The 27,972-nt window shown below is 42.9% G+C and overlaps 1 protein-coding gene across 1 annotated transcript; it reads left to right on the top strand.

Moving 5' to 3' along the window:
* On the top strand, positions 1 to 25,435 carry LOC310777037 (eukaryotic translation initiation factor 4H-like). Its single transcript, XM_083637286.1, has 8 exons — positions 1 to 122; positions 7,669 to 7,856; positions 12,527 to 12,591; positions 15,189 to 15,288; positions 17,444 to 17,542; positions 18,532 to 18,684; positions 22,544 to 22,764; positions 25,105 to 25,435. Exons 1-7 carry the CDS (start codon positions 58 to 60, stop codon positions 22,741 to 22,743), a joined length of 870 nt encoding a protein of 289 aa, XP_083493412.1. The 5' UTR covers positions 1 to 57; the 3' UTR covers positions 22,744 to 22,764; positions 25,105 to 25,435.
* The last annotated feature ends 2,537 nt before the right edge of the window (positions 25,436 to 27,972 follow it).

Here is a 27,972-nt window from a genome sequence, read left to right as displayed (position 1 = left end):
GCTTCAGCCTGTCTGTCTGATGTGAAGGACCTCCTCACAGGCTCACAACAGTCAGCCATGGCGGACTACGACAACTACGACGAGCGGGACCGGGCCTATGGCAGCTTCGGCGGCGGCAGAGGGTAAGACCAGGCCGAGCCATGCCGGGCCGGGCTGAGCCAACCCGAGGCACACAGCACGGCGCTGAAACCCCGCGCTCTCTTCCGTGGAGGAGCTAAAGCTAAAGCAGCAGCTACCGGTCTGTTGGCTGTGTGCGCTAACGTAGCGTAATGCTAATGATGCTGATATAAGGCTAGCCGCAGCTCGGGCGGTGTTATAACGTTGCAGATGTGCCAATCACAGATCCATCTGCAGCTAGCTAACGTTAGTTTATTAAACTAATGTGACTGTTAGCCCGAGGAGTGACGGGCCTGTGGGAGGCTGGTGTCAGGCAGCTAGTAGTACTAGCTAGTCCCCTCACAGGCCTGTCAGAGCTCAGGCTAGCTGCAGAGCAGCCCTCCCCGCATGGTGCAGCCCGCCGCATGTGGGGCGGGCTGAGAGCCGGGTGCTAGCTGCTACTGGCCTAACCGGCCTGTCCTGCTCAGAGCATACAGACAGACAGACAGACAGGCTGTTGTGTTCCAGCTTGCTGTAGTGTGTGTTGTTGTTGGTTGTTTGTGTGTAGAGTGTTGTTGGTGTGTAGAGAGTATTGTGTGTTGTTGGTGTGTAGAGTTAGCCTCAACGCGAGACTCAGCCTTCATTCTTCAGACTGAGTCTCGCCGTAGCAGGTCCTCTGTTCTCAATCAACTGAACTTCTCGTTTGGAATGGTCTTTAGTGACATACACGTTATCAATCACAATAAAAATGTACCTTACTGACGCACAATGTTGTTCTCCTTTGATAGGGACCAAGAGCATCCAAAAATATTAAGTAGTTTTACAATACCAAGCCCTTATTCACATGCTAGAGCCAAAGCCAAATCTAAAAAACAGTCTTCGGCTGTGTCATTTCTGGTTTCAACTGCTCCACAGCTCCGGATGTATCAGTTGCGAGCTCAGTGGCTGGGAGATTGTACTGCAAGGTTTACAATTTTTGGCCAGCGCAAGCAGGCCCTATATCTGGCTTTGTCATGCTGATCCTGTCATGGATTTAAGAGCCAATTTACCAATTTACTAGGACACGCCCCCCCCTTGCTGGTGCAGGAGACCACCAGGTAGCAGAGCAGTGACAGTGAAAACAGGAGGTGTGCTGCTGCCCAGAGATGATGCTTAAAGTCGAGGTGAACCCGTTCGTCACGTGCATCTGAGTCCGTTTCAGACTGAAAACAAATTGAGAGGCGGACCATATACCTGTCGATGATTTGATTTGACAATTCTGAGGACTGGCTTTGGCATTGGCCAATCCTGTCGTGTTCCACCCCCAAATCCGGGTAAGATTCAGCGTGTTGTCGTGCTACGCGAGTGGGATCAGAGTACCAGGCAGCCACCGGCTTCGTGCGGAAGGAGCGGACAATCCGATGCATGGGTGCTCCCTGCCCGCCTGGAATCTCCGAGAGACGACCCTTGACAGCCAGGGAGGCTGTCAGGCTCGGAGGCGCGCGCCATTATCGCTATAAATGTAAATAATATTCCTGGAATGCGTGTTTTAACGAGCCAGTTACATTTATTTGCATTCTTACAAATTACCGTTTGATTTAGTTTGCATAATTGCTCAAGTTAGTAGTTAGTTTATGGGCTAGAAACTCTGCCAGATGACAGGCACAAGGCACCATTTCCCCCTTCATTTGGAAGAGAAAATGATCTTGAAATGAAGATTTGATTGACAGCTGCATGTTGTGAAATGATTGGTTGAAATGGGGTATAATTTTGATAGTACTAAGTGACGTCAGCAAACTGTAAATTACTGTTATCAATGAAATCTTGAAAAATGAACTTTTGATGTGAAAAAGTGTGAAAAACTAAAGAAATTTGATTTTTGTGATTTGTTTTGCATACATTATTAAATAGGTGCACTACCCAGTAGGGGTGTCACGATACACTCAGTTCACGATACGATACGTATCACGATACTGGGTTCACGATAACGATACGATACGATACGATTTTAACAATATTTTTTTAAACTTGAATAATGACAATATATGACTGGAAAAGTAGTATTTTATTTGAAATGCACAAATACAAAACATGCTGTTGTGGGAAATTGTTATTACAATAACAACTAGAAAAAACATGAGATTGGAGATAAGGCTTATCTTGAAATAGAATGAGTTACACCGTCACTTAGATTTACTTTGAACTAAAAGGTTTCTCAGCAGTATAAATTCTCATTATGCATCTTCAGTTTTTCTTCAAACTCAAACAACAACACTTTTCTTAGTCTATTTTTTATGCATCTTCAGTTTTTCCTGTCAAGTAAACAGTTTTGCCAGAAACTCAATTGAATGGTTTCTCTCCTGTATAACTTCTCATGTGTCTCTTCAGAGACTTGTTCAACTGAACTACTTTCCACACATTGAACTTCAACAAACAAAGACGTTTCTTTGTCTATTTTTGAAAAAAAAAAAAAAAAAAAAAAAAAATTCACGATATGAGATTTCATCTCAACGATACATATCGTGACGTTTTACTATCGCGAAATTTCGTGGGACGATATATTGTGACACCCCTACTACCCAGGTATTTGAACTAAAAGAAAAGAAAAGTCATTTTTGGGTTCAGCTCGACTTTAATGTTTACAGAGTGTAATTCGAGTAGTATTTGTTAAGCCAGTTGCTGGGGTTTTGGTTTTTCAGAGCTGTGTGCGTCCAAGCAACCAGTAAGTTGTTTAATATTTGTTGTTGTTTGCCTCGGAGTGACGTTAGGATTGTGTTCTGCCATGCGGTGGACTCGTCCGCCATGTGGCTCCTCCTCAATGCTAAATTACAGTGCCCATTTGACATTTATTGATAGTGCCTTCATTTGCCATTTATTGATAGTGCCTTCATTTGCCATTTATTGGTGTTTTCTTCATACTATGTGGGTGCCAATTGTTTGGGCTGTGTTGCATTGACTGTGAGTGTGAATGTGTGCAGTGCAGTGTCTGCTGTCTGCTGGGTGCTTGGCTTTGTTGGGGAGAGGGATTATATCATTTCTATGTGCTGGAGAATATGCTCAGCTGATGGCATGATGCCTTATTGTTTATTTAATTATTTATACATTGATGTTTTTTTATTTGCAGATTCATGTTCGAGAAATGTATATTTTGGTGTACTGTATACATGTAAGGCATTTCCTGTAACAACCTAAGTATATGCAGATTGTAACAGCTACTTTCCCTTGGTTTTCCAGAACCACACTCATACCAAGTCAACCCTGGCCTGAACTTGTCCATGTGGCTGGTACAATTTCAAATCGGCCAGCCACTTTGGCTGACAACAGGCTCATCAACGCTTTATCGCGCTGGCCATAGGTTCCGATCTAGCCTTGTTTAGCTTAAACCGGCTCTGGCATGTGAATAAGGGCTCGGTATTGTAAAACTATGTGCTATTTTTGGATGCTCTTGGTCCCTATCAAAGGAGAACAACATTGTGCGTCAGTAAGGTACATTTTTATTGTGATTGATAACGTGTATGTCACTAGAGACCATTCCAAACGATAAGTTCAGTTGATTGAGGACCTGCTACGGCGAGACTCAGTCTGAAGAATGAAGGCTGAGTCTCGCGTTGAGGCTAGTGTAGAGTGTGTTGTTGTTGGTGTGAAGAGTGTGTTGTTGGTGTGTAGAGTGTGGTGTTGTTGGTGTGTAGTAGGCTGTTGGTGTGTGTTGGGTCTAGCTGACTGTGTGTAACATACTGTACTATCATGTTGTGTGATTGATTATTGCTCAGTCAGATGCAGTCAGCTGGCAGCAGTTCAGATACAGCCTGCAGCATCTGTGTTCTGAATCTCAATTGATGACTGCTTTGTTCTTATATCTTGGCCAAAAATCACTGTATTTTTACACCAATAACACTATACTATATATTAGGGCTGTCAATCTTCCTCTATAATCGATTTTGATTGTCAGTGCTTTATTATTTTAATATTCGATTTTTTATTCGATTTCTTATGAATTTGTAATGCTCAAATTTAGGCTTTTTCTCTGGACCTATCCACCTTATTTTTGGTGGCCATTTTGCCTTACGTTAACTATGGGTTCTATTTCCGGTGTAACCAATTTAGATAACCCCCCAGCCCCCGACAAAAAAAACGTCTATGAGGATTTTACCCTTTTACAGCAGAGCCATTCTGCTCTACAGCCGTGTCGTTCGGGTGCTGGGATAACGTAATGCATTGTGGGTAGTCGGCTACTAACTGTGGCTAATGTTAGCGGCTAGCTAGCTATGTTACATGGCAGTAAAACGCCACCAAATTGATTTAACTTTTAATCATTTCGAGTAACACACATTTCGAGTTTCCATACGGACCTCCAGCGTTGGTTAGTTGTTCATAACGTGACTATATTTATAACTTTTATAACGGACTCCAGCTTCCGGTTTATAATTCGGGTCTGCAGCCAGAGTATAACAAAGGAAATGGCAAGCTGCAACAATGAGTTACATTAAACCGGACCTTGTACCCGCGATTATTTTTTACAGTGGGGCATTCAAAAATAAGGTGGATAGGCTTTTGCATGCAAGCATGTTGTTATGTACCGTTCTGTCCACTAGAGGGCAGTCCAACCACTCAAATGTCTCTGTTGTAACAATGCATTGAATGGGATATTACATGAGAAGATGATATTACACTTTTACTATTAAACCTGTTTATGAAATGTGCGATGACTGTCACATAGGCCTCTGCGGCTAGTGATGTCCATCCGTCTGTGGTCAAGCAGGGCTTAAAATTCACTTTGCAAACTGGGTGGGGGGATTCCCCCCTTCTGTTCTTCAGATAGGGGGGGTTTATAGCTTTTTGGGGGATTTATAGACTTTGGGGGGGATTTTTTCAGCCGATACTTCTATAACCGACAAATATCTTCTTCTCCTGGCCAATACGTGATAATAATTTCAAATTTTTGTATTTAAAAAAGGAAGTTCTTAACCTGTAGTTTATGAACACCTGAGTCTAAATGACTGGCTTTTGTCATTGTGTTTTATCTGCAGACTAAGCAGTCATAAGCTTTCGGTTCAAAGCCTTAATTTTTTGTATTGAGTAATACACTACTAAAACACTCATATATCATATTATATCAGAAGTGTTCTTTGTTTTGTGTTCACACTTCACAATAGTGATGTCAGTTAGATTTGGTTACATCTGCCTTTCTTACTGTCATGTTACTGGCAAAGCTGTTCGAATTTTGCATTGAGGAGAGTTCTATTGAAGTGAATGGGCAGGCATGGGAAGTCTGTCCCACTATAAAGCATTATGTGTGTCTTTCCACTTTATTGAAAGTGGAACGTTTCCACTTTCAATCCACCTGATTAAAGAAAAGACATGTGATGTTGACTGATGTTTTCAGGTATTACATAAACTATTACATGTTCTTTAATCAGGTGGAAGCATTTTTCAATCAAAGGTGAAAGGACACATATTATGGTTTATAGAGGGGCTTACCCTGCAATTTTATGTTAGCTCCGGTTAGCCACTAGGGATGGGCGGGAGTACTCAAGTACTCGTTCATAACGTCAGTACTCGAGTAATGTTTCCGCTGTTCGGGTACTACTCGCCCCACCCCTTTAAAAATGGTACGCACGCTTTTGTCATGTGGATCTGGCTATACAGGCAGCATAGCTGTGTTTCAGACAGGCATAACTGCACGGGCGTCAAGTCAGCCAGAATGTAAAAGTATGTCATCTGCTTTAGGGCTTTCAAAATAAAACCCTTATTGTAACATTCATATTAATTTTGAGTAATGCTGTACAGCCACAGTTTCACTTGTAATCTTAACATCACAAGTATTTTGATACAAGGTTTGCTGCTTTGTTCGTTGAAATACCTTTTTCTCATCCAACGTGCATCAATAACTATTTACTTTTGTTTAAGTAATATTATTTTTGAAAGTTTTAACCGGAAGTTTCCCAGCTCATCACAAAAATTGACTGGTGGAGGTGCGCACGCTTCTCCATAACGCACGCCCGATAAAACTCATTGAAAACGTGGCACTAGTTTACTGACTACACTGTCGTTGTCCCATAACGTTAGCCACAAGAAATGTGGAGAACGAATCACTTTATTGCTTCATGGCGATCACTATTTAGCTGCAGCTATATCATTATGGTCACTGGTCAGTTTTCACTTCTTGGCAGAACACCGGACCTTGTAATCCGTGGATTTACGTTACTGTAACAGTGATCATAAAGCAGAATGGATTATACCGCACATGATGTAGGCCTATTGGAAATGAGCCTTCGCTTGTTTCACAAGTCTGCTCGAACGAAGCGCTAACCAATGCCATCCAACCAGATCTGAGGTAGGCTAACAGCTGCAGATAACGTCCCTCTCCTCACAAAAAGTGCTACAAGTAGTGCTTTTTCCATGCAAAAATACAAACGTCATGTGTGAACAGCCCCATACACAGCAGATTACCCCTGCACTGTCATTACCATAGTCATAGATATTCGAAATTAACTGCTTACCATAGCCAAACTTGGGTTTGACGCAGGGCGGACGCAGAAGTATGTTTCAGCCTTTAGAGGGATCATAGAGTTTCACAACTTTGTCGGTGATGTACTGCGGCAAGAAACGTGTATCGAGGCAGCCATGTTTCCTGCTCGGAATTTTGTCCTAGCCACGAAGATTGATTGACAGCTCATATCACATCAAATTTGGTTGAAATTTGATCGTACTTGCTTACCTCTGCACACTGTAGATTTCGTTATCAGGGCTCGACATTAACCGATGCCCGGTTGCCCCGGGCAACCAAAAAAAAAGGCCTTTGGTTGCCACAGTGGCAACCACGTTTTAACATGCAAAAAAATATGTACAGCAGCAAACAGCAAAATATACACCAAATAAATATGTTTTAATACCTGTGAGTGACATATATGTGACATTTTATTGCTGTTACAATCGGAACAATGTTATTAATTACCAGTCGGAACCTACGTGATGCATGCTGCACGTGCGGTGTGTTTAACGAGTACTGACTCGGACAGGTGGCTGCTCGCACACAATCACAGCGGCTGCAGGACGCACCATGAAGATGTCAAAAGCAGATGAAGTCTGGCTGCATGGGTCGCTGGCCTATTATAGTATATACTATAGACAATTATACTTACTTTTCTGTCACATGATCACATCGTCATTATTAAGGCGGCTTATGACTGCATAGTATCTTAATTACTCAAAATACAAGGCGACTAAAAATGGCAACCATATTTTTATTCGGGCAACCAAAAGCTCTTGCCAGGTTGCCACTCCGGCAACCACTTTTAAAAGTTAACGTCGAGCCCTGGTTATGAATGAAGACAGCATGGTTGACTTTTGATGTGGAAAAACCAAATAAATTTGATTTTTGTGATTTTTTTTGCACACTGTTAAATGTTAATGACCAGGGATGTGATCTAAAATAGTTAAAAAGTCATTTTTCATTTCAGCTTGACTTTAAAGCCTTTATCGGCTGATAGCAATGGTGTGCCAATATCACCGTGCATCCCTAGCTGTAACCCTAGTGCATTTCCCATGATGCGTTGTGCATACATATCTCATGATGCTTTGTGCTCCCTGCAGGCCCCGTGGCGGCGGCAGCTCCGGGGGACCCAGGAAGCAGAAGGATCTTCCTGAGGAACCACCCTACACGGCCTACGTGGGGAACCTGCCCTTCAACACCGTGCAGGGGGACATAGACGCCATCTTTAAAGACCTCAACGTGCGCAGCGTGCGCCTCGTCAGAGACAAGGAGACTGACAAGTTCAAAGGTCAGGGGGTGGGGCCATCAAACATTTCTGATAAATAGAGAGCCAAGGGATTTCATTCGCCATTGAGCTTCCATGGACATTTGGTAAAATGCATATAAAAATCGTTTTACTTGGTCAAACCAAGCTATTCATCTATATTTAGAATCAGGAGACCATAGAACATTTCACTCTGACCAAAACAAAATGTTTTTTTCTCCCCCCTGTTTGAGTTAAATGTTCTGTGGTCTCTCCTGATCTACAGCTGAATCGCTTGGTTTTACCAAGTAAAACTATTTTTATTATGCATTTTACGAAACGTCTATGGAAAATAAAATGGCGGATGAAAGCCCATGGTTTGTATCCCTAACCCGGAAGTGGGCGTGACTTTGACACTCTATTGGGGAAACATTCCTGATAAATATTAGACAACACTCAGTACGTTTACATGCACTTAAAAAAAATTGAATTATTGCGTTATTAATAATTACCTAAAACCGGACTTATGAAATGCATGTATGTTAGCTCGACTGAAATCGAAGTTATAAAAGTCAGACTAATACCCCGTTCAAGACAACTCGGACCGCCGGAAAAAATGGGTTCCGACCTGTAAAAAGTGAATTGAACGGTCGTCCAGGCCAGAATTACAGCTCGGAAATTCGGGTATCATCCAGAGCTCCGGTTTCTCCGAGTTGATGTCACAGCCACATCAAAATGGCTACTTGCATCGTTAATGATAATCACAGAATTATTATAAAGACGTTTGTTGACGTTTTAACACACAAGTTGAGTTCTTAATTATGTAATGTTAACGTTTCATATGTGTTTGTATCATCTGTGTTTCGCTCTGTGTGAAATTCAGCAATCAGCATGTTCGGTTAGCATTGTTCGCTAGTAGGTAGCTACCATGCTAACGCGGGTTGCTATAGCAACAGTTTGGGCTTTACCCCCGAGCGGGAGGTGCAGCGTGAACGCAAATCTGTCCAGGGCGGAGGTTCCGTGTTGAAACCTCCGGCGGGCCGAGTTATCATGAATGCGGTATAACACACCCAGATAATGCGATTGGGAGTCGATTTACTCCTGCGTGTATACAGGCCAGTCGGACTGGAACTAGACGAGGCGATCAGCGCACGCGCTAAAGTCCCCATGCCAGGCTTTGATCCGGAAGTCGAACAGCATGTAAAACTGTTATGTTAGCGGCCAGGGAGCGATTAGCTAAAGCTAAATGTGAAGTTCGTTAATGTAGTAGCTAAATCTGTGTCTAGAAAAAATATTTATTTTCATGGAATATCTTAGTTTCAACTGTATTGAGCTCACAAGGGGCAGCTTTGTGTTACGTGACCATCCCTGCGTTTGAACGGTTTATCGGCGCTCTCTCTCTCCACATAAACACAACCTCGCTCGACCACATAAACACAGAACACAGCAAAACATCACTATCACTAAAATACAGAACATAAAAAAAAACTTTTGTGTATATATATATATATATACCGTATATATATTTTTTTTTATTAAATACCTTATTATTAAGAGACTTGCTGCTACCAGTCATTTTGAATTGGCGGAGCCTGCGGGGAAAGAGTGCATATCGCCACTAGGGATGTTCATTTTGAAAATTTTCCAAAATCGATAATCGGTGAAAATTAACGATCAATTATCGATTATCGATCATATTAATACTTAGAAAATTTTCAATATATATATATTTTTTTAACAAAATGAATGCCTATGGCAGAAAATACGAAAGACAACGTGTTCTCCTAAATTAACTCTTTATTTCAATGTGTCTCCTCTCCAACACTGCTGTCCCCGGCGCATGCCGGTGTGAATTTCCCATGTTTAAAACAGTTTTGTTGGCACAAAGGCCCGTGCCCAGCCAGAAAACTAGAGACTATATGAAGCTCCACCTCACGTTAGTCGGCTGTGCAATGGAGTGGGGCGAGGAGGAACGAATTCCACCCAAACCTAGTCCATTTTTTTTTTTTTTTTTTTTTTTTTTTTATAATTAAAAAATCGATCCAAATGCCACAGGATCGATTCCAATCCTTAACGATCAATTATCGATTTTCGATAATTGATGAACATCCCTAATCGCCACCTATCGCACCGGAGGCAACATGATTCCATCAGAAAATCGATTTCCCACCCGTCCTTGTATACTGGGACATAGGGGTGTCAAAAATAATCGATTATAAGATGCATCGCGATGCGGACGTGCACGATTCTGCATCGATTCACAAATGTCAAAAATCGATTATTATTATTATTATTATTATTTAATAATCAAATAAAATATAATGGAAGTACATGCAGTTTATTTTAATTATGGATCATAATACAATGCAATTCCAAATGCGCTTTTATTTTAAAAGTAGCCACACAGTGAGAAAAAAGAAAGTGAGAAAAAATAAATCATGTATTGCGGAAAAAAGTGATGCATCGATTTAAGATGCATCGCGATGCATCGAGATGCATCGATAATCGTACTCGAATCGAATCGTAGCCCTCTGAATCGTAATCGAATCGAATCGTGAGGCCAGTGAAGATTCACAGCCCTACTGGGACTGGGACAAGGACAGTAGTCTGAGTAAATAGCCTAATCAAGCTACAGCTGTATAACCATAGCTCGACTTAACTGTGCATGTAAACGTACTGACTGTTCACCGTCTGTATTTAAAGAGCTCTGACTGTTAGTTTGTCTCTCAGGTTTTTGTTATGAGCTCTGACTGTTGGTTTGTCTCTCAGGTTTTTGTTATGTAAAGAGCTCTGACTGTTGGTTTGTCTCTCAGGTTTTTGTTATGTAAAGAGCTCTGACTGTTGGTTTGTCTCTCAGGTTTTTGTTATGTAAAGAGCTCTGACTGTTGGTTTGTCTCTCAGGTTTTTGTTATGAGCTCTGACTGTTAGTTTGTCTCTCAGGTTTTTGTTATGTAAAGAGCTCTGACTGTTGGTTTGTCTCTCAGGTTTTTGTTATGAGCTCTGACTGTTAGTTTGTCTCTCGGGTTTTTGTTATGTAAAGAGCTCTGACTGTTAGTTTGTCTCTCAGGTTTTTGTTATGTAAAGAGCTCTGACTGTTGATTTGTCTCTCAGGTTTTTGTTATGTAAAGAGCTCTGACTGTTGGTTTGTCTCTCAGGTTTTTGTTATGTAAAGAGCTCTGACTGTTGGTTTGTCTCTCAGGTTTTTGTTATGTAAAGAGCTCTGACTGTTAGTTTGTCTCAGGTTTTTGTTATGTAAAGAGCTCTGACTGTTAGTTTGTCTCTCAGGTTTTTGTTATGTAAAGAGCTCTGACTGTTGGTTTGTCTCTCAGGTTTTTGTTATGTAAAGAGCTCTGACTGTTAGTTTGTCTCTCAGGTTTTTGTTATGTAAAGAGCTCTGACTGTTGGTTTGTCTCTCAGGTTTTTGTTATGTAAAGAGCTCTGACTGTTGGTTTGTCTCTCAGGTTTTTGTTATGTAAAGAGCTCTGACTGTTAGTTTGTCTCAGGTTTTTGTTATGTAAAGAGCTCTGACTGTTAGTTTGTCTCTCAGGTTTTTGTTATGTAAAGAGCTCTGACTGTTGGTTTGTCTCTCAGGTTTTTGTTATGTAAAGAGCTCTGACTGTTAGTTTGTCTCTCAGGTTTTTGTTATGTAAAGAGCTCTGACTGTTAGTTTGTCTCTCAGGTTTTTGTTATGAGCTCTGACTGTTAGTTTGTCTCTCAGGTTTTTGTTATGTAAAGAGCTCTGACTGTTGGTTTGTCTCTCAGGTTTTTGTTATGAGCTCTGACTGTTGGTTTGTCTCTCAGGTTTTTGTTATGTAAAGAGCTCTGACTGTTGGTTTGTCTCTCAGGTTTTTGTTATGTAAAGAGCTCTGACTGTTGGTTTGTCTCTCAGGTTTTTGTTATGTAAAGAGCTCTGACTGTTGGTTTGTCTCTCAGGTTTTTGTTATGTAAAGAGCTCTGACTGTTGGTTTGTCTCTCAGGTTTTTGTTATGTAAAGAGCTCTGACTGTTGGTTTGTCTCTCAGGTTTTTGTTATGTAAAGAGCTCTGACTGTTGGTTTGTCTCTCAGGTTTTTGTTATGTAAAGAGCTCTGACTGTTAGTTTGTCTCTCAGGTTGTTGTTATGTAAAGAGCTCTGACTGTTGGTTTGTCTCTCAGGTTGTTATGTAAAGAGCTCTGACTGTTGGTTTGTCTCTCAGGTTTTTGTTATGTAAAGAGCTCTGACTGTTGGTTTGTCTCTCAGGTTTTTGTTATGTAAAGAGCTCTGACTGTTGGTTTGTCTCTCAGGTTTTTGTTATGTAAAGAGCTCCGACTGTTAGTTTGTCTCTCAGGTTTTTGTTATGTAAAGAGCTCTGACTGTTAGTTTGTCTCAGGTTTTTGTTATGAGCTCTGACTGTTGGTTTGTCTCTCAGGTTTTTGTTATGTAAAGAGCTCTGACTGTTGGTTTGTCTCTCAGGTTTTTGTTATGTAAAGAGCTCCGACTGTTAGTTTGTCTCTCAGGTTGTTGTTATGTAAAGAGCTCTGACTGTTGGTTTGTCTCTCAGGTTTTTGTTATATAAAGAGCTCTGACTGTTGGTTTGTCTCTCAGGTTTTTGTTATGTAAAGAGCTCTGACTGTTGGTTTGTCTCTCAGGTTTTTGTTATGTAAAGAGCTCTGACTGTTGGTTTGTCTCTCAGGTTTCTGTTATGTAAAGAGCTCTGACTGTTGGTTTGTCTCTCAGGTTTTTGTTATGTAGAGTTTGACGAGTTGGAGTCTCTAAAAGAAGCTTTGACGTACGACGGCGCAGTGAGTATTTACCAGCACTTTATTAACACTAGAACCACCAACATTCCAGTACCCCCTAGAACCGCCAAGGGGTCATTTTTACCCCCCTGCCGCAACTGTGTTAGCAATCACAAAGATGTAATTTATTGAAGCAGTTGGTTGTTCATTTTCATTTATAGTTTAAATAATTAGTACGACTTGATCAAATAACTACAGTATTTAAAATGCTGTGGTTTATTAATTGGTTTACTTCAGTAGGCTACATATTTTTCTTCTCCCCCATCAGATTCAGCTTCACTCATGTCCTGATACATTTTCAGGGCCTCTAGGACAGTCATATTTCCTCTGCGACGGTCCATTTCTTATTGTTGTTGTTTTCTTCAAGATGGCTAGCCTACCCTACTGTATGCGACTAGTACTGTAGTTTACTGTAAGCCAAAATGATGTCACCTGCATGGTGCAAATGTGAGCGCGGGAATTGGCTACAGCTGCACACTTACAGTAGACAACACCTGTTTATATGAGGGGCTAAAATGACTCCTTGGCGGTTCTAGGTATAAATGATCATATTTTCTTTTCTTTTCATCCCACACACCCCATAATTCAGTATATGACCAATAAAACCATTTTAGCAAAAGTCATGAACTGAGAGATAGAGGGCTTTTATTTTCACAAAGACGTGCATTTGAAAATGCCAGGGGGGTAGAAATGACTCCTTGGCGGTTCTAGTGTAAAGTCTCAAGAGGTCAAGGTCAATGGCTCTTTCTCCATGGTAAAACACTGTAGTACGGGGGTACCCCAACAAGGTGGTGTGAGCTCACCCTTCATTTGCACCGCGTACGTACACTAATGAATGCTGAAGCAGTCAGCCTAACAACTATGTCATTAAGGCCGTGGCCACACTTATCCGTCAGAATTATAAAATGGATAGATGTATGTCCGTTGCATGTACAACTAACCTACTTGTACAGCAGGTGGCGGTAAGCACCTTGAAGGTGTCAGTGACCCGCCTATAAACCGAGAGAAGAAGAAAGCTGGCGTTAGCTAGCTGTTAGCTCTGTGCGCTACCTTACTTATTATGTATATATTACTTATTATTATATATTTGATAGCCTATTGTAGATTTCTTTCTTCTCTTTATTAGATTGACATTATCATTATCATGCAGTTTTTAGGATAAAGCAGCATATCCCTACAAGTCTGAGAACACAGGAAAGGTAGAACAATGTAAGGAATATAGCCTATTAACGGTTTGTTTCTCTTATACCTCTTATTGGGCCTATGTATTTATATCATATCAGCATTTTATCTTTTAATATTTCTTCTTATTGTAGATCATAATTAGGCCTACAACTTTCACCTAATCATTTTCACTTTGATAGGCTATGGCGTATCAGCATGTGTTGTCTATTTGGCTAATTTTAAGAATGACTTTAAATCTGTTTTTGTAAATGAACTCTTCATATAGACAGGAAATAAATAGATACCGTAAACGTTCTAAACATTCCCAATGACTTGAGGCGGGGAGGTGTGAACGGGGAAACACCGAGTTTATTGACACAGGAGAGATAGATAGATAGATATTTTTATTCAAGTGTCATGCACACAGGGTGCCCAGCCCGCATGGGCTTATAAGACACTAAAGACAACAATCTTGCATGGTGTGTAAACAATTTAACACAAACATACAGTATGTATGCATATACTGTATATACATACACACACACACACACACACACACACACACACACACACACACACACACACACACACACAGTGTGTATGCATATATAAACATATACACACTGGATACATATACACAAACGTACACATTATAGAACTCAAATCAAATTTACAGCATATTTTTTCTCTTTTCCCAGGCTTTAGAAATGAAATTGGCTACATGGAATGCTCCCTTTCTAAAACATAATTCAAATTTTTTGTAATCATCCAAATAAAAAAAATCATTATATAGCAAGCTCATTTTCTCGAAAAGCACATGTCTAAATTCATCATACAGAGGACAGAAGAACATAAAATCAATCAAAAAGACATCATTCAAAACGTATATTTTTTACAACGAAATACAGGCCCTTAGGTTAAGCCTACATACATATCTTTTCCAAACGCATTCACTGCAAAGAACCATTATCTCCGCTTGTCACAACAGAGGGAAACCGCGCACCTCAGTTGGACGGCGATCTGGCATTTTGGCTTTGGAATATAATTTGTGTGGGATAAGGTGTGTATGTGTGCACATCTCAGTGACTTATCTTCGCCACTAAACCACTGGGGGATTTAAAGATGGGTCAGGATTTGCGTAGATTATTTGCGTAAATTGTCTTGTTTACTTTTAACCGTTTGTCGATTTGTTTTTTTACATCACTACGTCTGTGTGGGATACCTTTGCGAGACGATACTGGGTGGTGAAACACGGATTGGATCGAGTAGATAGTCACTGGACAGGTTAGTCGTGGTTTTAGTAGGAATCGTATGCCAGGTTTGATAGGTGAGACCCCAGGCCAGTATAGATAGGTAGGAGGTTGCTGTGGTTTGCAGACAGAGCTTTGTGTCTTCTTGTTTTACTTCACTGCTAACCTGACCTCTGACCCCTCCAGTTGCTAGGCGACAGGTCACTGAGGGTGGACATTGCAGAGGGGCGGAGACAAGAGCGAGGAGGCGGCGGCTTCGGCTTCAGGAAAGACGACAGAGGAGGAGGTACAAACACAAAAACACTGACAGCTAGTTCACTCAGTTAAAAAGCTAGTTCGCTCAGTTACTAGCTAGTTAACTTACACAAAAAAACGAATTAATTTCAGTTAACACAGTGAAGTGTTCCGTCTTTTTCACATATAGTTTATTACTATCTTCACCACCATGCTGCAGGATTAAAACATTGAGCCGTTAACTTTACAGCACCCTGTCATGTTCTGTCTACTGGTGTGATCTATTGTAGATTGCTGCTTTCCTCTGAGCTTACTCTGATGCAATGCCTCCTGTGTAGCTGTGACTAATGCTGACTAACGCTGTCTAAACCTTCATCTCTGGCATCCATCTTTTCTGTCCTTCATCCTCCAAGTCTGTCAGTTTTGAGTGAGAAAAAAAGTTTTTTAAGACAATTTATATAAAACATAATTCAGTTCCAGCCTTTTGGAAATAATTATTTTCCGGGTAAAATAACATCTACAGCGGAGAGCAAAGTGACTTAGAAGCAGTGTTAATTTCGACAGAAAATTTTGATTTAGTTTGAGTATAGTCTTTTGACTAAAATTCAATTTTTTGTTTTAGTCATATTTAAGTCATCTGAAATGTTTTAGTTTTAGTCTAGGTTTAGTCGACTAAATATACGATTTTAGTCGACTAAATCTACGGTAGATTTAGTCGACTAAAATCTAACGGGCTTAGTTAAAGTATAGTGCATTATTTAAACATTTCTCTAGAATTTCAAAACTGATTGGAAAGATCTATTAATCTATTGTGGAATGGTATTAAAGGAGAATTTCGGTTTTTTACACCACGGTCCTCATTTCCAGCTTAAAATATGATGCTCTACTCACCGAAATATGTTTGGCTCCATTCGGATGCCCACGGAAGATTTTGAGCTCCGAGTAGTCTCCTCAAACAGGCTATAACGAGAGCATACGGGGCAAGGTGCCTGCGCTCTGTAAATGTCACTTTTTCTGTCACATCGCGGCTCATTATGGTTGTAAATGTAATTATGAGAACATGAAATCGATATCTAACTAATGAGGAAATGAGGACCGTGGTGTAAAAAACCGAAATTCTCCTTTAAGGTTTCAACGTGCAATACAGACACCGATTTAACAGTTTACTTCTCTTCTGATTGGATCTATTCCCACTCCATCCCTCCATAACATTTTTGTCTAGTTTTTGTTTATTGACGAAAGTGCCAATAGATTTCCTCATAGTTTTTATCAAAACGTCTAGTTTTTGTTATGAAAATAGGTTGTCGATTAAAAAAAAAATCATAGTTTTTGTTGACTAAATTAACACTGCTAAAAAGACAAATTGATGCTAACTCGGTACCTTTGGGGAGTACTACCTTGACTTGGAGGAGGTGGACTCTTCATCCTTCATGCTCCATCCTCATCCTCACCTCCACCTCAGCTCCTACCCCAGCTGGTCCAGCCCAGAGATTCTGTCCGTCTGCTCGACCTGCAGGATTCAGACTCGGCCTGCAGGATTCAGGCTTACTGTAGACTCAGCTCTTATTGGAGTGGAAGGATAATAACAAAAATATTTTCATGTCTCTATTATCTCCCATGAAAAGTCTAAATCCTCTGATGTGTTTCCACAGTCAGAAGCTCCCACTGACTGTTCTACTGCAGGTTTGAACTCATAGACTCCCATTGTTTTACAAAATATACTAAAAAGCTCAGAGACAAACTGCACTGCCTTGACTAACATAATACATTAATATGTTAACAGCTTCACTATAGCAGTTAGGAGATAGCTGCTTTCCTGAAGGGCACCATAGTAAAGAGGGAGATTTGAACCAGTGAGCTTCCACCACAATCCCACTTCTATTTTTTTTTTTTACATAAAAAACGATGAGAAATGTAATATATAGGAAGTCAGAAAAATCAGTCTCACCAAACCCAGAGCTCCCAGTCGAGGCTCCTGTCAGACACTGGCCTTTCCTCCGGGACGTGAACGCAGCAGCTGTCCGCTAACTAACTAACTGTGCTTCCTGACTCCTCCAGACAGGAGGCGCTGCACCCTCCTCTCCGCTCCTCTCTGCTCCTCAACTCTCCTCTTTGTGTTCAACTCCTCTGTCCCTTGTAGGTCTCTCTCTCTCTCTCTCTCCCTCCTCTCTCTCGCTCTCAGTGTTAACCTCTCTTGCCCCCTCTAGGCAGAGGAGGAGGAGGAGCAGGAGGAGCACCGAGAGGAGGAGGAGGAGCACCGAGAGGAGGCCGCGGTGACGGAGACTACTACGACCAGCCAGCAGGAGGTGCGGTCAGAGAGTACAGGCTGGACAGCCAGCCAGTCAGAGCACACCGCACTGTAGCTGCTGTTCTAGCATCCAGAATTAAACTTGACTGAATTAAACCAAATTAAACTCAACTGAATTCAACAAAATTAAACCTCGACCGTATTAAACCAAACATGACAAGTTAAGTCCTGCTTTACATGCAGGTTAATGTCACCTAACCTTTTGTGAGTTCGAGATTCAATATTCACTTTAATAGCCACAGTAAGTAATCAGATTACAAACAAGGAATTTGTCTTAGTGCAAGTATGCTGCAATCACATCAATAGTAGACAACGCCATATAAAAAACAATCACAGAACAATCACAAAATTTAAAGTCCTTTAAAGAGACATATGATTGGGGGGAGTAGGGTAGGCACGGGGGGGGGAGGTGACAGAGTCCTTATTCATGGGGTATATCGGGCCTCATTGTAGAGGCTGATGGCAGTTGGGAAGAAGCTGTCCCTGTGACGAGAGGTTCTGGTTTTGCCAGATGTCAGTCGCCTGCCTAGGGGGAGAGCTTCAAAGAGTTTGTGACATGGGTGCGAGGGGTCGGCCATGACCGCTTCAATTTAGTTTGTTTGTGTGTGTGTGGCCGACAGTCACAGTGTGTCTCTGGACAGGGAGCCAACATGGCCGACAGTCACAGTGTGTGTCTCTGGACATGGAGCCAACATGGCCGACAGTCATAGTGTGTCTCTGAACATGGAGCCAACATGGCCGACAGTCACAGTGTGTGTGGGTCTGGACACGGAGCAACATGGCCGACAGGCTGGACCACGCCTCCTGCTTTCCCATCATGCCTTTCACCACAACAGCTCATCTCATTGATCACCTTGCAGGTTCCCAAAACTGGACCAGACTGGCAGCCATTTTCTAACCTGTCTGTCTCTCCACCTGTCCATCTGTTTCTCTCTCTCCACCTGTCTGCCTGTCTCTCTCTCCACCTGTCTGTCTGCCTGTCTGTAGGCTTTAGAGATGACAACTTTGGTGGGCGGGGTCGAGGCGGCAGTCGCCCGGGTGACAGTAGGGGGGCAGCAGGAGGAGGGATGAGTCGCTTTCGAGATGGGCCACCGCCGCCACGCGGAGGAGCGACAGAGGACTTCAGAGAACCTTCTGCTGGTGAGACCACAGACACACACTCACTCACAGACTGTATTCACCTTATTCACCACGCCCACTTTTTCTCTCTTCCGCGTTCAACGCAAACTTATTTGTTCTTCCGGTTCAGCGCTAGTTGCCTACTGTGGCTAATATTAGCCGCTAGTTAGTTATGTTATATGGCAGTAAAATGCAACTGAATGACCAAATTGATATAACTTTTAACCATTTCGAGTAACACTGTTTCCATACGGATCACCAGCGTTAGTTTGTTGTTTATATAACGTGGCTATATTTATAACGTTTCTATCTCGGATGGGTTATTTCGAATCCCACATAGGTTACGCCTGGCGCACAACCTATGTGGGTTTCAGGACGAAACAGTCTCGACTCCACTAACGTCATCTTTAGAGCACAATATTCCTGGAATGCAAGTTTAACTAAACAGTTACATGTCCTCTGCATTCTACATAAAATTAAGATATTACGGGTTGTTTTATTTTGTATGTTACATACTTATTGGCCAAGATATGTTAGTTTATGGGGGAGTAATTCTGCCAGTTTAGGAGGGGAGTGTGGGCGGCCATCTTGCCTGCGGGGTTTTTGGCGAGTCTAAAACGGAAATACTATTACGAAATGACGTAATGCGGAAGCGTCCATGTGTGGGCAAAGAATAAGGTGAATAAAAATATGAACGTAGCCACCACAAAAGTGAAATTAGCTATAGAGGCAAAGCCAGGCTGTAAACATGTTTATTTCTGTTGTAAAGTCAGGATTGCTTTGCAGTAACAAAAAAATCGTCCATCCATCTTCAACCACTTATCTGGAGTTGGGTCATGCAGGTAGCAGATCCAGCAGGGGACTCCGTCCAAACTAGTGTTAATTTCGTAGACGAAAACTATGACGAAAAATGTTAGTCGACTACCGTAAATTCCGGACTATAAGACGCACCGGTGTATAAGCCGCGGGACCAAAATTGACTATTTTTTTCTTCTATAAGCCGCACCGGACTATAAGCCGCGGGTGTTTTGATGTTTAATTACCATATGAAAGGGTTCGTGCACAGAGAGGAATGTCGGGAAAGAGATCGCTGTTTGGGGAAGCTCCCATTTATTAACATTTCAACAAAACAAAACAAAAGTCAGGTCACTAATCCCCAGACAAAATCACACAACAATAGGCTACCGTATATGTGCAGCAAACCTGTAACCAGAGAAGTCAAGTCACTAATCCTCGTCTTCCTCTTCTTCCTGCGTACTGAAACCACCAAAGTCCTCATCTTCAGTGTCGGAAACGAACAGGTTCAGGGTGGCTTCGTCAACCACTCTCCTCTCTCCTTCAGGTGCCATGGCACGAGTCCGATACCTCACGAGTCCGACACCTCACGAGTCCGAAAAAAGAGGCTAACTTCCCCCAGACCCTAACCCAAAACCTAATCTCTCCCACCCCCACGCCTAAACCTAACATCCCCCAGACCCTAACCCAAAACCTAACCTCTCCCACCCCCACGCCTAAACCTAACCTCCCCCAGACCCTAACCCAAAACCATGAGGTGTCGGACTCGTGAGGTATCGGACTCGTGAGGTATCGGACTAGGGGGCAGTCCCCGTGGCGTCATCCTCTTCATCCCGCAGCAGTCCAGCGTTTTGGAACCCGTTGGTAATTGTGGATGTTTTCACACTCCTATAATATTCCGTGATCTTCCTTTGTGTGAATTCGCCGAAGTTTGTGATTTTCTCCTGATAGTCGGGAGGGAGTTGTTCAGTAGTTCTCCCCCGGACGGACAGTCCCTTTTGCCCAGGTTACGCGCGGCTGCTCTGTTTGATCGGCGGCTGCTCTCTTTTAATGCGAGATTGACTGCTTTCAACTTGAAAGCTGCCTCGTGTGAATTTCTGCGTACCTTCCCCATGGTAAGTGAGAGTGTTGCTTCTACTGCTCGTCTTGTTGTGAATATTCCTTGATCTTCCTTTGTGTGAATTCGCCGAAGTTTGTGATTTTCTCCTGGTAGTCGGGGGAGGGAGTTGTTGCCCGAGTGGCCGTTTGCTTACCGTAATTACCATATGTAAGTGGTCACGCACAGAGGGGATTGTCGGGAAGAGATGGCTGTTTGAGGAAGCTCCCATTTACCGTATTACAACATTTCAACAAAACAACATAACACAACACCACCGTTGTTTATTTTTACAGTGCACACAGTGTCCGCGGTGTGGTGAAAAGAGGGCAAGAGAGGAAATTAAAACAGAAGTGGATTTATAGTTAGAAAGAGTGCTAAAAAAGAGAGATTTTTTTTTTTTTTTTTTTTTTTTTCTGAAAAAATCCATAGATAAGACGCACCGTTATATAAGCCGCAGGGGCCAAAAAACGGGAAAAAAGCCGCGGCTTATAGTCCGGAATTTACGGTACCTTTTTCCGCAAGACTAAGACGAGACTAAAATACTCAAACTTTTAGTCGACTAAAACTTGACTAAACAAAAAGACGAGGTTGACTAAATATGATATAAACTAACAAGGACATTTGACACAGGACTGAAGGTTCTTACACATCAAGAGCGATGCGAATATACGGCACGAAATTGTGATGCGAGTTTTGACCCACCTGTCAATCACAGCCACAGATGTGTACACGTCGGAAGCGAACTTCTGAAAAATCGACCGTGGTTCGGAAAAATAAACACCACAATAACGCTCGCCGAAACTTCGCCGTTGGTATGCACGGTTGCATTGACTGACATAGGTTCGGAAAATATTATTGACGTGCAAATTAATCGCACGAAAGAAACGCTCCCGATGTGTAAGGACCTTAAGACTACGACTAAATTTAAAAATAGACGACAAAATTAACACTAATTATAGACTGTTTCCCCCCCCTCAATGCAGCAGTTCAGGTTCCTGTGCTGCAGCATCATACTGTAGATCTAGCTGACATTTAGCTGTCTTAAAAACATTTGCAGTATTTGGAACAGAACCCGCCCAGTCTTAGCTAAGGGTCTCATCTATATGTGTATGAGGCATTGTGTTCCCAAAATGTACAGCTACTTGCTTGTCTATGTTATATCCAGAGAAGTCTGAGTGCTTTCCACACAGCACAGCCAGCCTCCCTCCATTCTCCCCTCAGCTGCGGGCTGAGCAGGGACTGTAAATACAGTCCACTTGTCGTTGCTACCGCCGTACGCCGACACTGGCCCGGGTGGGCAGAGTCAGCATTAGCTACTTTCCCTGGGAAAGAGTTGCAACACTGCTTCGAAATACCATTACTAGTGCAAGCGCATCAGCAGATTCAACAGTTTTCATTGACTAAAACTAGACTAAAATGTGAACAATTTTCGTTGACTAAAACTAGACTAAAATACTTGTGGTTTTATTTGACTAAGCTGAGACTAAAATGCTCAAACTTTTAGTCGACTAAAACTTGACTAAATAAAAACAGGATGAAGTTAACTAAATATGACAAAGACTAACAAGGACATTTAACACGGGACTAAGACTAAATAAAGAAATAGCCGACAAAATTGACACTACTCCAAACTTCCCTTTCCCAGTCCACATTAACCAGCTCTGACTGGGGGATCCCAAGGCGTTCCCAGACCACATTAACCAGCTCTATCTGGGGAAAACACAAAGAGGCTTGGTACTAAAATATGAACAAATCTATTTCTCAAACAGAGGCAATTAGAAATAAAGGCCTGTCTCTAATATAAGCCAATAAAGGCTTGGGACCCTCTGCAGGGGAGCTATATAAAGGCCCTGGCCAATATCAGATGAAACACGGTACAAAACAAAATGGCCATACAACGAATCATTTTGTTACACTGTTGAAGCACAACTTATAACTCGTATAAGAACAGTTTAACACTCAATCTTTGTGTGTGTGCGCATGCAGAGGAGCGTGCACAGAGGCCTCGCCTGCAGTTGAAGCCGCGCACGGTGGCTGGACCGCTCAACCAGGTCGCCAACCCCAACTCTGCCATCTTTGGAGGAGCCAAACCACGAGAGGAGGTGACCCCAGAGGGAGGCCAGGAGGAGGAGGAGGGGGGGGGTGCCGGCAATATTATGGAACCCACCGCGGATTTCCAACATTAGTTTAAATGAAAAAGAAAAACGGTAAATTAACAATATTTTAACTACTTTTTGCTCACTCATTTTCTTCACACTCTTTACACTTCTTTCTTGAAATACTGTTTTGGGGGTTTTCTGGAGCTGTAGGCCAAAATTATGAAAAATGAAACAAAGGCTAGAAATATTAGACTTTGTGTGTAATGACTCTATAATCTATGAAAGTTTCACTTTTTGAAAGGAATTATGGGAAAAAACTAACATTTCCATGATATTCTAATTTTTTGGAAAGGATCTGTGTATATATATATATAATGGACAAATGGAATTATCACCATATATATATACTGTATATATATATATATACACAATAATTCCATTTGTCCATAATACAGGGTTGTGGGGATCACTGCACAAATCCGATTGCTGGGTACAATTTGGGTAGCGTAATTAAAAAAATAAATAATAGTGTTTGTGGTGTGGGAGATTCGAGCTGTCAAAAGGCAAGAAAAGGCTTGCTTCTGGCCAATTCTGGCGCTTGACTGCTGCGTAGGCGGGCGCAGGGTGCAGTCTGGCCAAATCTGCGGTGCGTTCCATAATAACGCGTGGTGGCAGGCCCTGAGTGGGATAGAGGGAGGTCCAGAGACAGGCCTTGAGAGGGGAGAGGGGTCTCCAGAGACGGGCCCTGAGGGGGGTAGAGGGAGGTCCAGAGACAGGCTTTGAGAGGGGATGGCTTTCCAGAGTAAGGCCCTGATGGGAGAGGGGTCTCCAGAGACGGGCCCTGAGGGGGGTAGAGGGAGGTCCAGAGACAGGCCTTGAGAGGGGATGGCTTTCCAGAGACAGGCCCTGAGGTGGGATGGCTTTCCAGAGTAAGGCCCTGATGGGAGAGGGGTCTCCAGAGACACGCCCTGAGGGGGGAGGGGTCTCCAGAGATGGGCCCTAAGGGGGGAGGGGTCTCCAGAGACATGCCCTGAGGTAGGGCTGGGCGATATGACGATATATTTCGTCTGGACGATAGAAAATGTATTTCGTCTCATATGATGCTCTATCGTTTATATCGTTGTGTTGCAAATCACACTCTTTACGGCAATATTGTCCGTCATTTGGATGACGCTGTGCTTTCTTCATTCTGTTTTCTTTTTTACTCCCGTCCGACACATGCACCAGACTCTGTGTCAACAAGCCCCTTGTGTCCCTTTATAAGTGGCACAAATCAGCCGGTGAGTAGGCTAAAGAGCAGGGAGATGTTACCTCCACTCCGTCCGCCTAGTCTACCCAGGCATTTGTGCTGTGTTAAGTCTGCGTTTGATCCATATTTGCGTGTGTCCTCCTAATGTTAAACCTGGCAAAACATCTCCTCCCATCCTCTCATCAGCCCAAGGAAATCCCTTGATGAGCCGACAACAAAACGTCTATCGTTAACTTTAGCTTATATTTTTCCCTGGGTTTAAGAGTTGTGTTGGATAACCGTGAAATCCCGGAGTGGAGTACTTTTGTTGAGTGAACTGAACTGGTAACATGGAAATCCCGAAGTGGAGCATTTTTGTTCCTTTATAAACGAACTGAGAGAACTGGACTGAACTATAGGCTAAATAACTTTTATTCTACCCGTTTTGCTTTAATGTAATCTTTGAAAATCGAGCTGGTGGTGTGGTTCAGTTTGTGTTTCATTCTACTGCCCTGCAACTAATTATTATTATTTGTGTTGTAAAGAATAGCCATGCTTATCTGTATTCTGAATGCATGTGTCCTTTGTGAGGTTTGACAACATTTTAACTGGTTTAACTGCTATGTAAATAAATAGCCATGTTGTCATTTTATATAAACTATAAATTGAATTTACAGAAAATATGCTATATCGTGATGTATATCGTTATCGGGATATGAAATGACGTATATATCGGCATATGAGATTTTGGTCATATAACCCAGCCCTACCCTGACGGGTTCTCTAGAGACAGGCCCTGAGGGGGGAGGGGTCTCCAGGGGAGGGGGTTCTCCAGAGACAGGCCCTGAGGGGGGAGGGGTCTCCAGAGACAGGCCCTGAGGTGGGAGGGGTCTCCAGAGACAGGCCCTGAGGGGAGAGGGTTCTCCAGAGACAGGCCCTGAGGGGGGAGGGGTCTCCAGAGCCATGCCTGGAGGGGAGGGGGTTCTCCAGAGACAGGCCCTGAGGTGGGAGGGGTCTCCAGAGACAGGCCCTGAGGGGAGAGGGTTCTCCAGAGACAGGCCCTGAGGGGGGAGGGGTCTCCAGAGCCATGCCTGGAGGGGAGGGGGTTCTCCAGAGACAGGCCCTGAGGGGGTAGGGGTCTCCAGAGACAGGCCCTGATGGGAGAGGGTTCTCCATAGACAGGCTCTGGGCTCTGTCTAACATTTTGTCTCCTCTCTCAGTCTGCAGAGTAAACGGCGCTCCAGTCTGGATCCGGATCTGATCTGCTGGCTGTCTTCACCAAACATCATCAGAGCTCCGGGTACACTCCGCTCCGCTCAGCCAACCACCGCAAGCCATTTGGCATCCCTAAAAACTGTTTAACGCTGCATTCAAGTCACGTGGGAAAGACAGTAAACTCCAGCCTCCTACAAGAAAATACTGTCCACTCGGCCTTCAGACGGTAACAATGTTCACCCAGCTGTCAATACCTTCTACTTTGTAAATCATGATGCCGCCAACAGGAAGTCCAGTGTAGGCTTGTTAGATTCATTTCAAAATAAAATGACATGAAGAAGTTTCACCATGGTTGTTTTTGTGATCACAGCTCTTCACTCTGTCTGGCTTTCCTGCTTTGTTTTTGGTTGGGTAATGTGATCAGGTCATGTGGTCAGGTGTCTCAACAGGTCACATGATTTCAGACAGAAGAAGCCGATCAGGAGAAAAAACAAAGTCTGCATACAACTACAAACATGGAGTCTGTCAGATTTGTGTGATCGCTAAAGTGTTTTCCCATATAACCTGAATGCAGCATGGTTCAAGTGGGGAGGCCAACTGGGAACCTCCAATTGGCTACCCAGCAGCCGTTCTGGTTATCGCTGTCAAATCCCCCCCCCCCCCCCCTCCTCTTGCCCCACACACACACACATACACTTTTAAAGGCAGTGTGGTTGTGTTGGTGAAAACCTCGTTTCTCCACTTCTTCAAAGTTGTTCTGTTTCCCAGGCTTCCTTCCTGTTTACCTGGAGGGGGCAGATCTTAGGCTTCCGACCCCCGTCTATTGTTATCCCCAGAGTCATTGAAGAGAGGGCCGCGCCAACAGAAGTCCAAAATGCTTGATCATCACGTGACTCAAGTAGCTTCAGATACCTCCCAGGTCAATGCTAGAATGGATAGGCCAGGGAGACATGAGGAGTGATGATTGGTTGTGATTAGGGTCAGAGGCGGGATAGCTCCCTCCGTCCGATCCATTCTACAAGGTTCCCACGGTCATGAAATTATTAGAAAAGTTATGGAATTTGAAAAACTTTTTCAGGCCTGGAAAAGGTTTGAAATTAACTGTTTTGGAAAGGTTTTGGAATTTACACTGTTTTTGGCTATTGTTAAAAATGTTTATGAAAACCCCAAAATGTCCTACATTAGGTGAAATAAGTATTTTGTATTACTAATTTTAAATTGATTTGCACTGCACAGGTTGACGCTTCACTGGAATCACGTGATATTCATAGTATTCTCATGTTCGGCAGTTCACTGCATGTCCGAAAAGGGCTTTGGGCTGAAGGGCATTGTGCTACACTGTAGATGTTCTGTACTGTTACGGTATCTATTGGTCAGTGGAGATGACCGTCACATTGGCTTGGATAGGAACTGTTTAATTATATTTTATTATTTGTGATTTGTGTACTCTCCACGTGATGAAATAATAATCCAAAGTTACATGAAACGGTCATTTTCGTAGTCATTTTCATTTCATTTTCACATGCAGCGCATGCTGCATGCACCTCATGGCAAACAAGGAAGTAACTTTGGTTATTAGTTCGGTTACTCTTCGTTAGATCTCGGTGTGTGGATTTACTACGAAAATGACCGTTTCACGTAACTTTGGATTATTTCATCACGTGGAGAGTACACGAGTCACATGTACATGTGAGTGTTTCTGGCGCTGTGGGAATGTATATTTTGGGTGACGGCAGCTGTTCCATAGACTGCCATTGTAGCGCTAAGCGAAGTAGCAGTGAGAGCTCTACCGCTGTTTCTACTGCACGCAGAGTGAAAATAAAGATCTACATTCTACAATCGGAGTGCAGTCAGCCAATCACAGGCAGAGATGGGCGGGTGCCCCCCCCCCCCCCACACACACACACACACCCTGCTGAAACTAATACCATCATATCCATAATTATACCATATTTCCCGGGGTCTAATGTCAGGAGGGTATGAACAAATAGATGGCACCAAGCCTACGTATTACCCTTTCAAAGTACATCACAAACGGTCCATTCTGCTGCCACTCTACAGCGCTGCGTAATCGAGAACGTTACTTCCTGGAACTATTGCGAGGTTCAAAATCAAATCCATTCGAGTGGACAGAGATGACGCAACTCTTACTATCTCAATGACTCTGGTTTTCCCAACCCCGTTTAGCTGAAGCCACGCCCACTTACATACGAGGACAGCCTCACATTTCAAAGTGGAAAAAGATGGCAGCTTGTTTGGAAACTTTCTCTCATATGAGGAAAATGGTTCAACCAAATGTTTCGGGAGTTTCCAGAGGCGGTACGTCCCGTCAAATAAACATCGGCATAGCAACAGGTGTGTCATCATTCACTTTATTGTCCATTCACAATGTTTCCTGCATGGAAAACGTAGCTGTCAGGTACCACAACCTGAGAGAGCGATACAACCTTTACACCAGAGGATCCAGGGACCCCCAGGGTTCCTTGAGGGGGTTCCAGGGGGTCCCCAGCAAAAAGGGGAACACTATTTTTATTTACTATTTTTTATTTTATAATTCCATCCATAAGTAACACAATGACAGAATACAGTATGACTCATGGGTTTCATACACTTTCTGTAATAAGCAAAGGGGTTAGGGTCATGTCAGTTTAGGGTCCTTGAGGTGACGTTTGAGTCGGAACCACTGTTTTAAACTAACTGATGCACAGCTCATTTCTCACCTTGTTTTCCCATCAGAAAGTTTCCAAACGAGCAGCCATGTTTTACCAGGCTTTCCTCATACGGAAGTGGGCGTGGTTTATTCAGAACTGGGTGGGGAAAGCGATAAGATGCGTCGGGGGCGGGGCTTAGGCTTCCCTCCTGTGTCTGTCGTT

This window comes from Poromitra crassiceps, assembly GCF_964638095.1.
Source record: "Poromitra crassiceps genome assembly, chromosome: 5".
NCBI classification, from domain to species: Eukaryota; Metazoa; Chordata; class Actinopteri; order Beryciformes; family Melamphaidae; genus Poromitra; species Poromitra crassiceps.
Note: the sequence above shows the minus strand (reverse complement) of the source record. Positions and strands in the feature narration are given on the sequence as shown.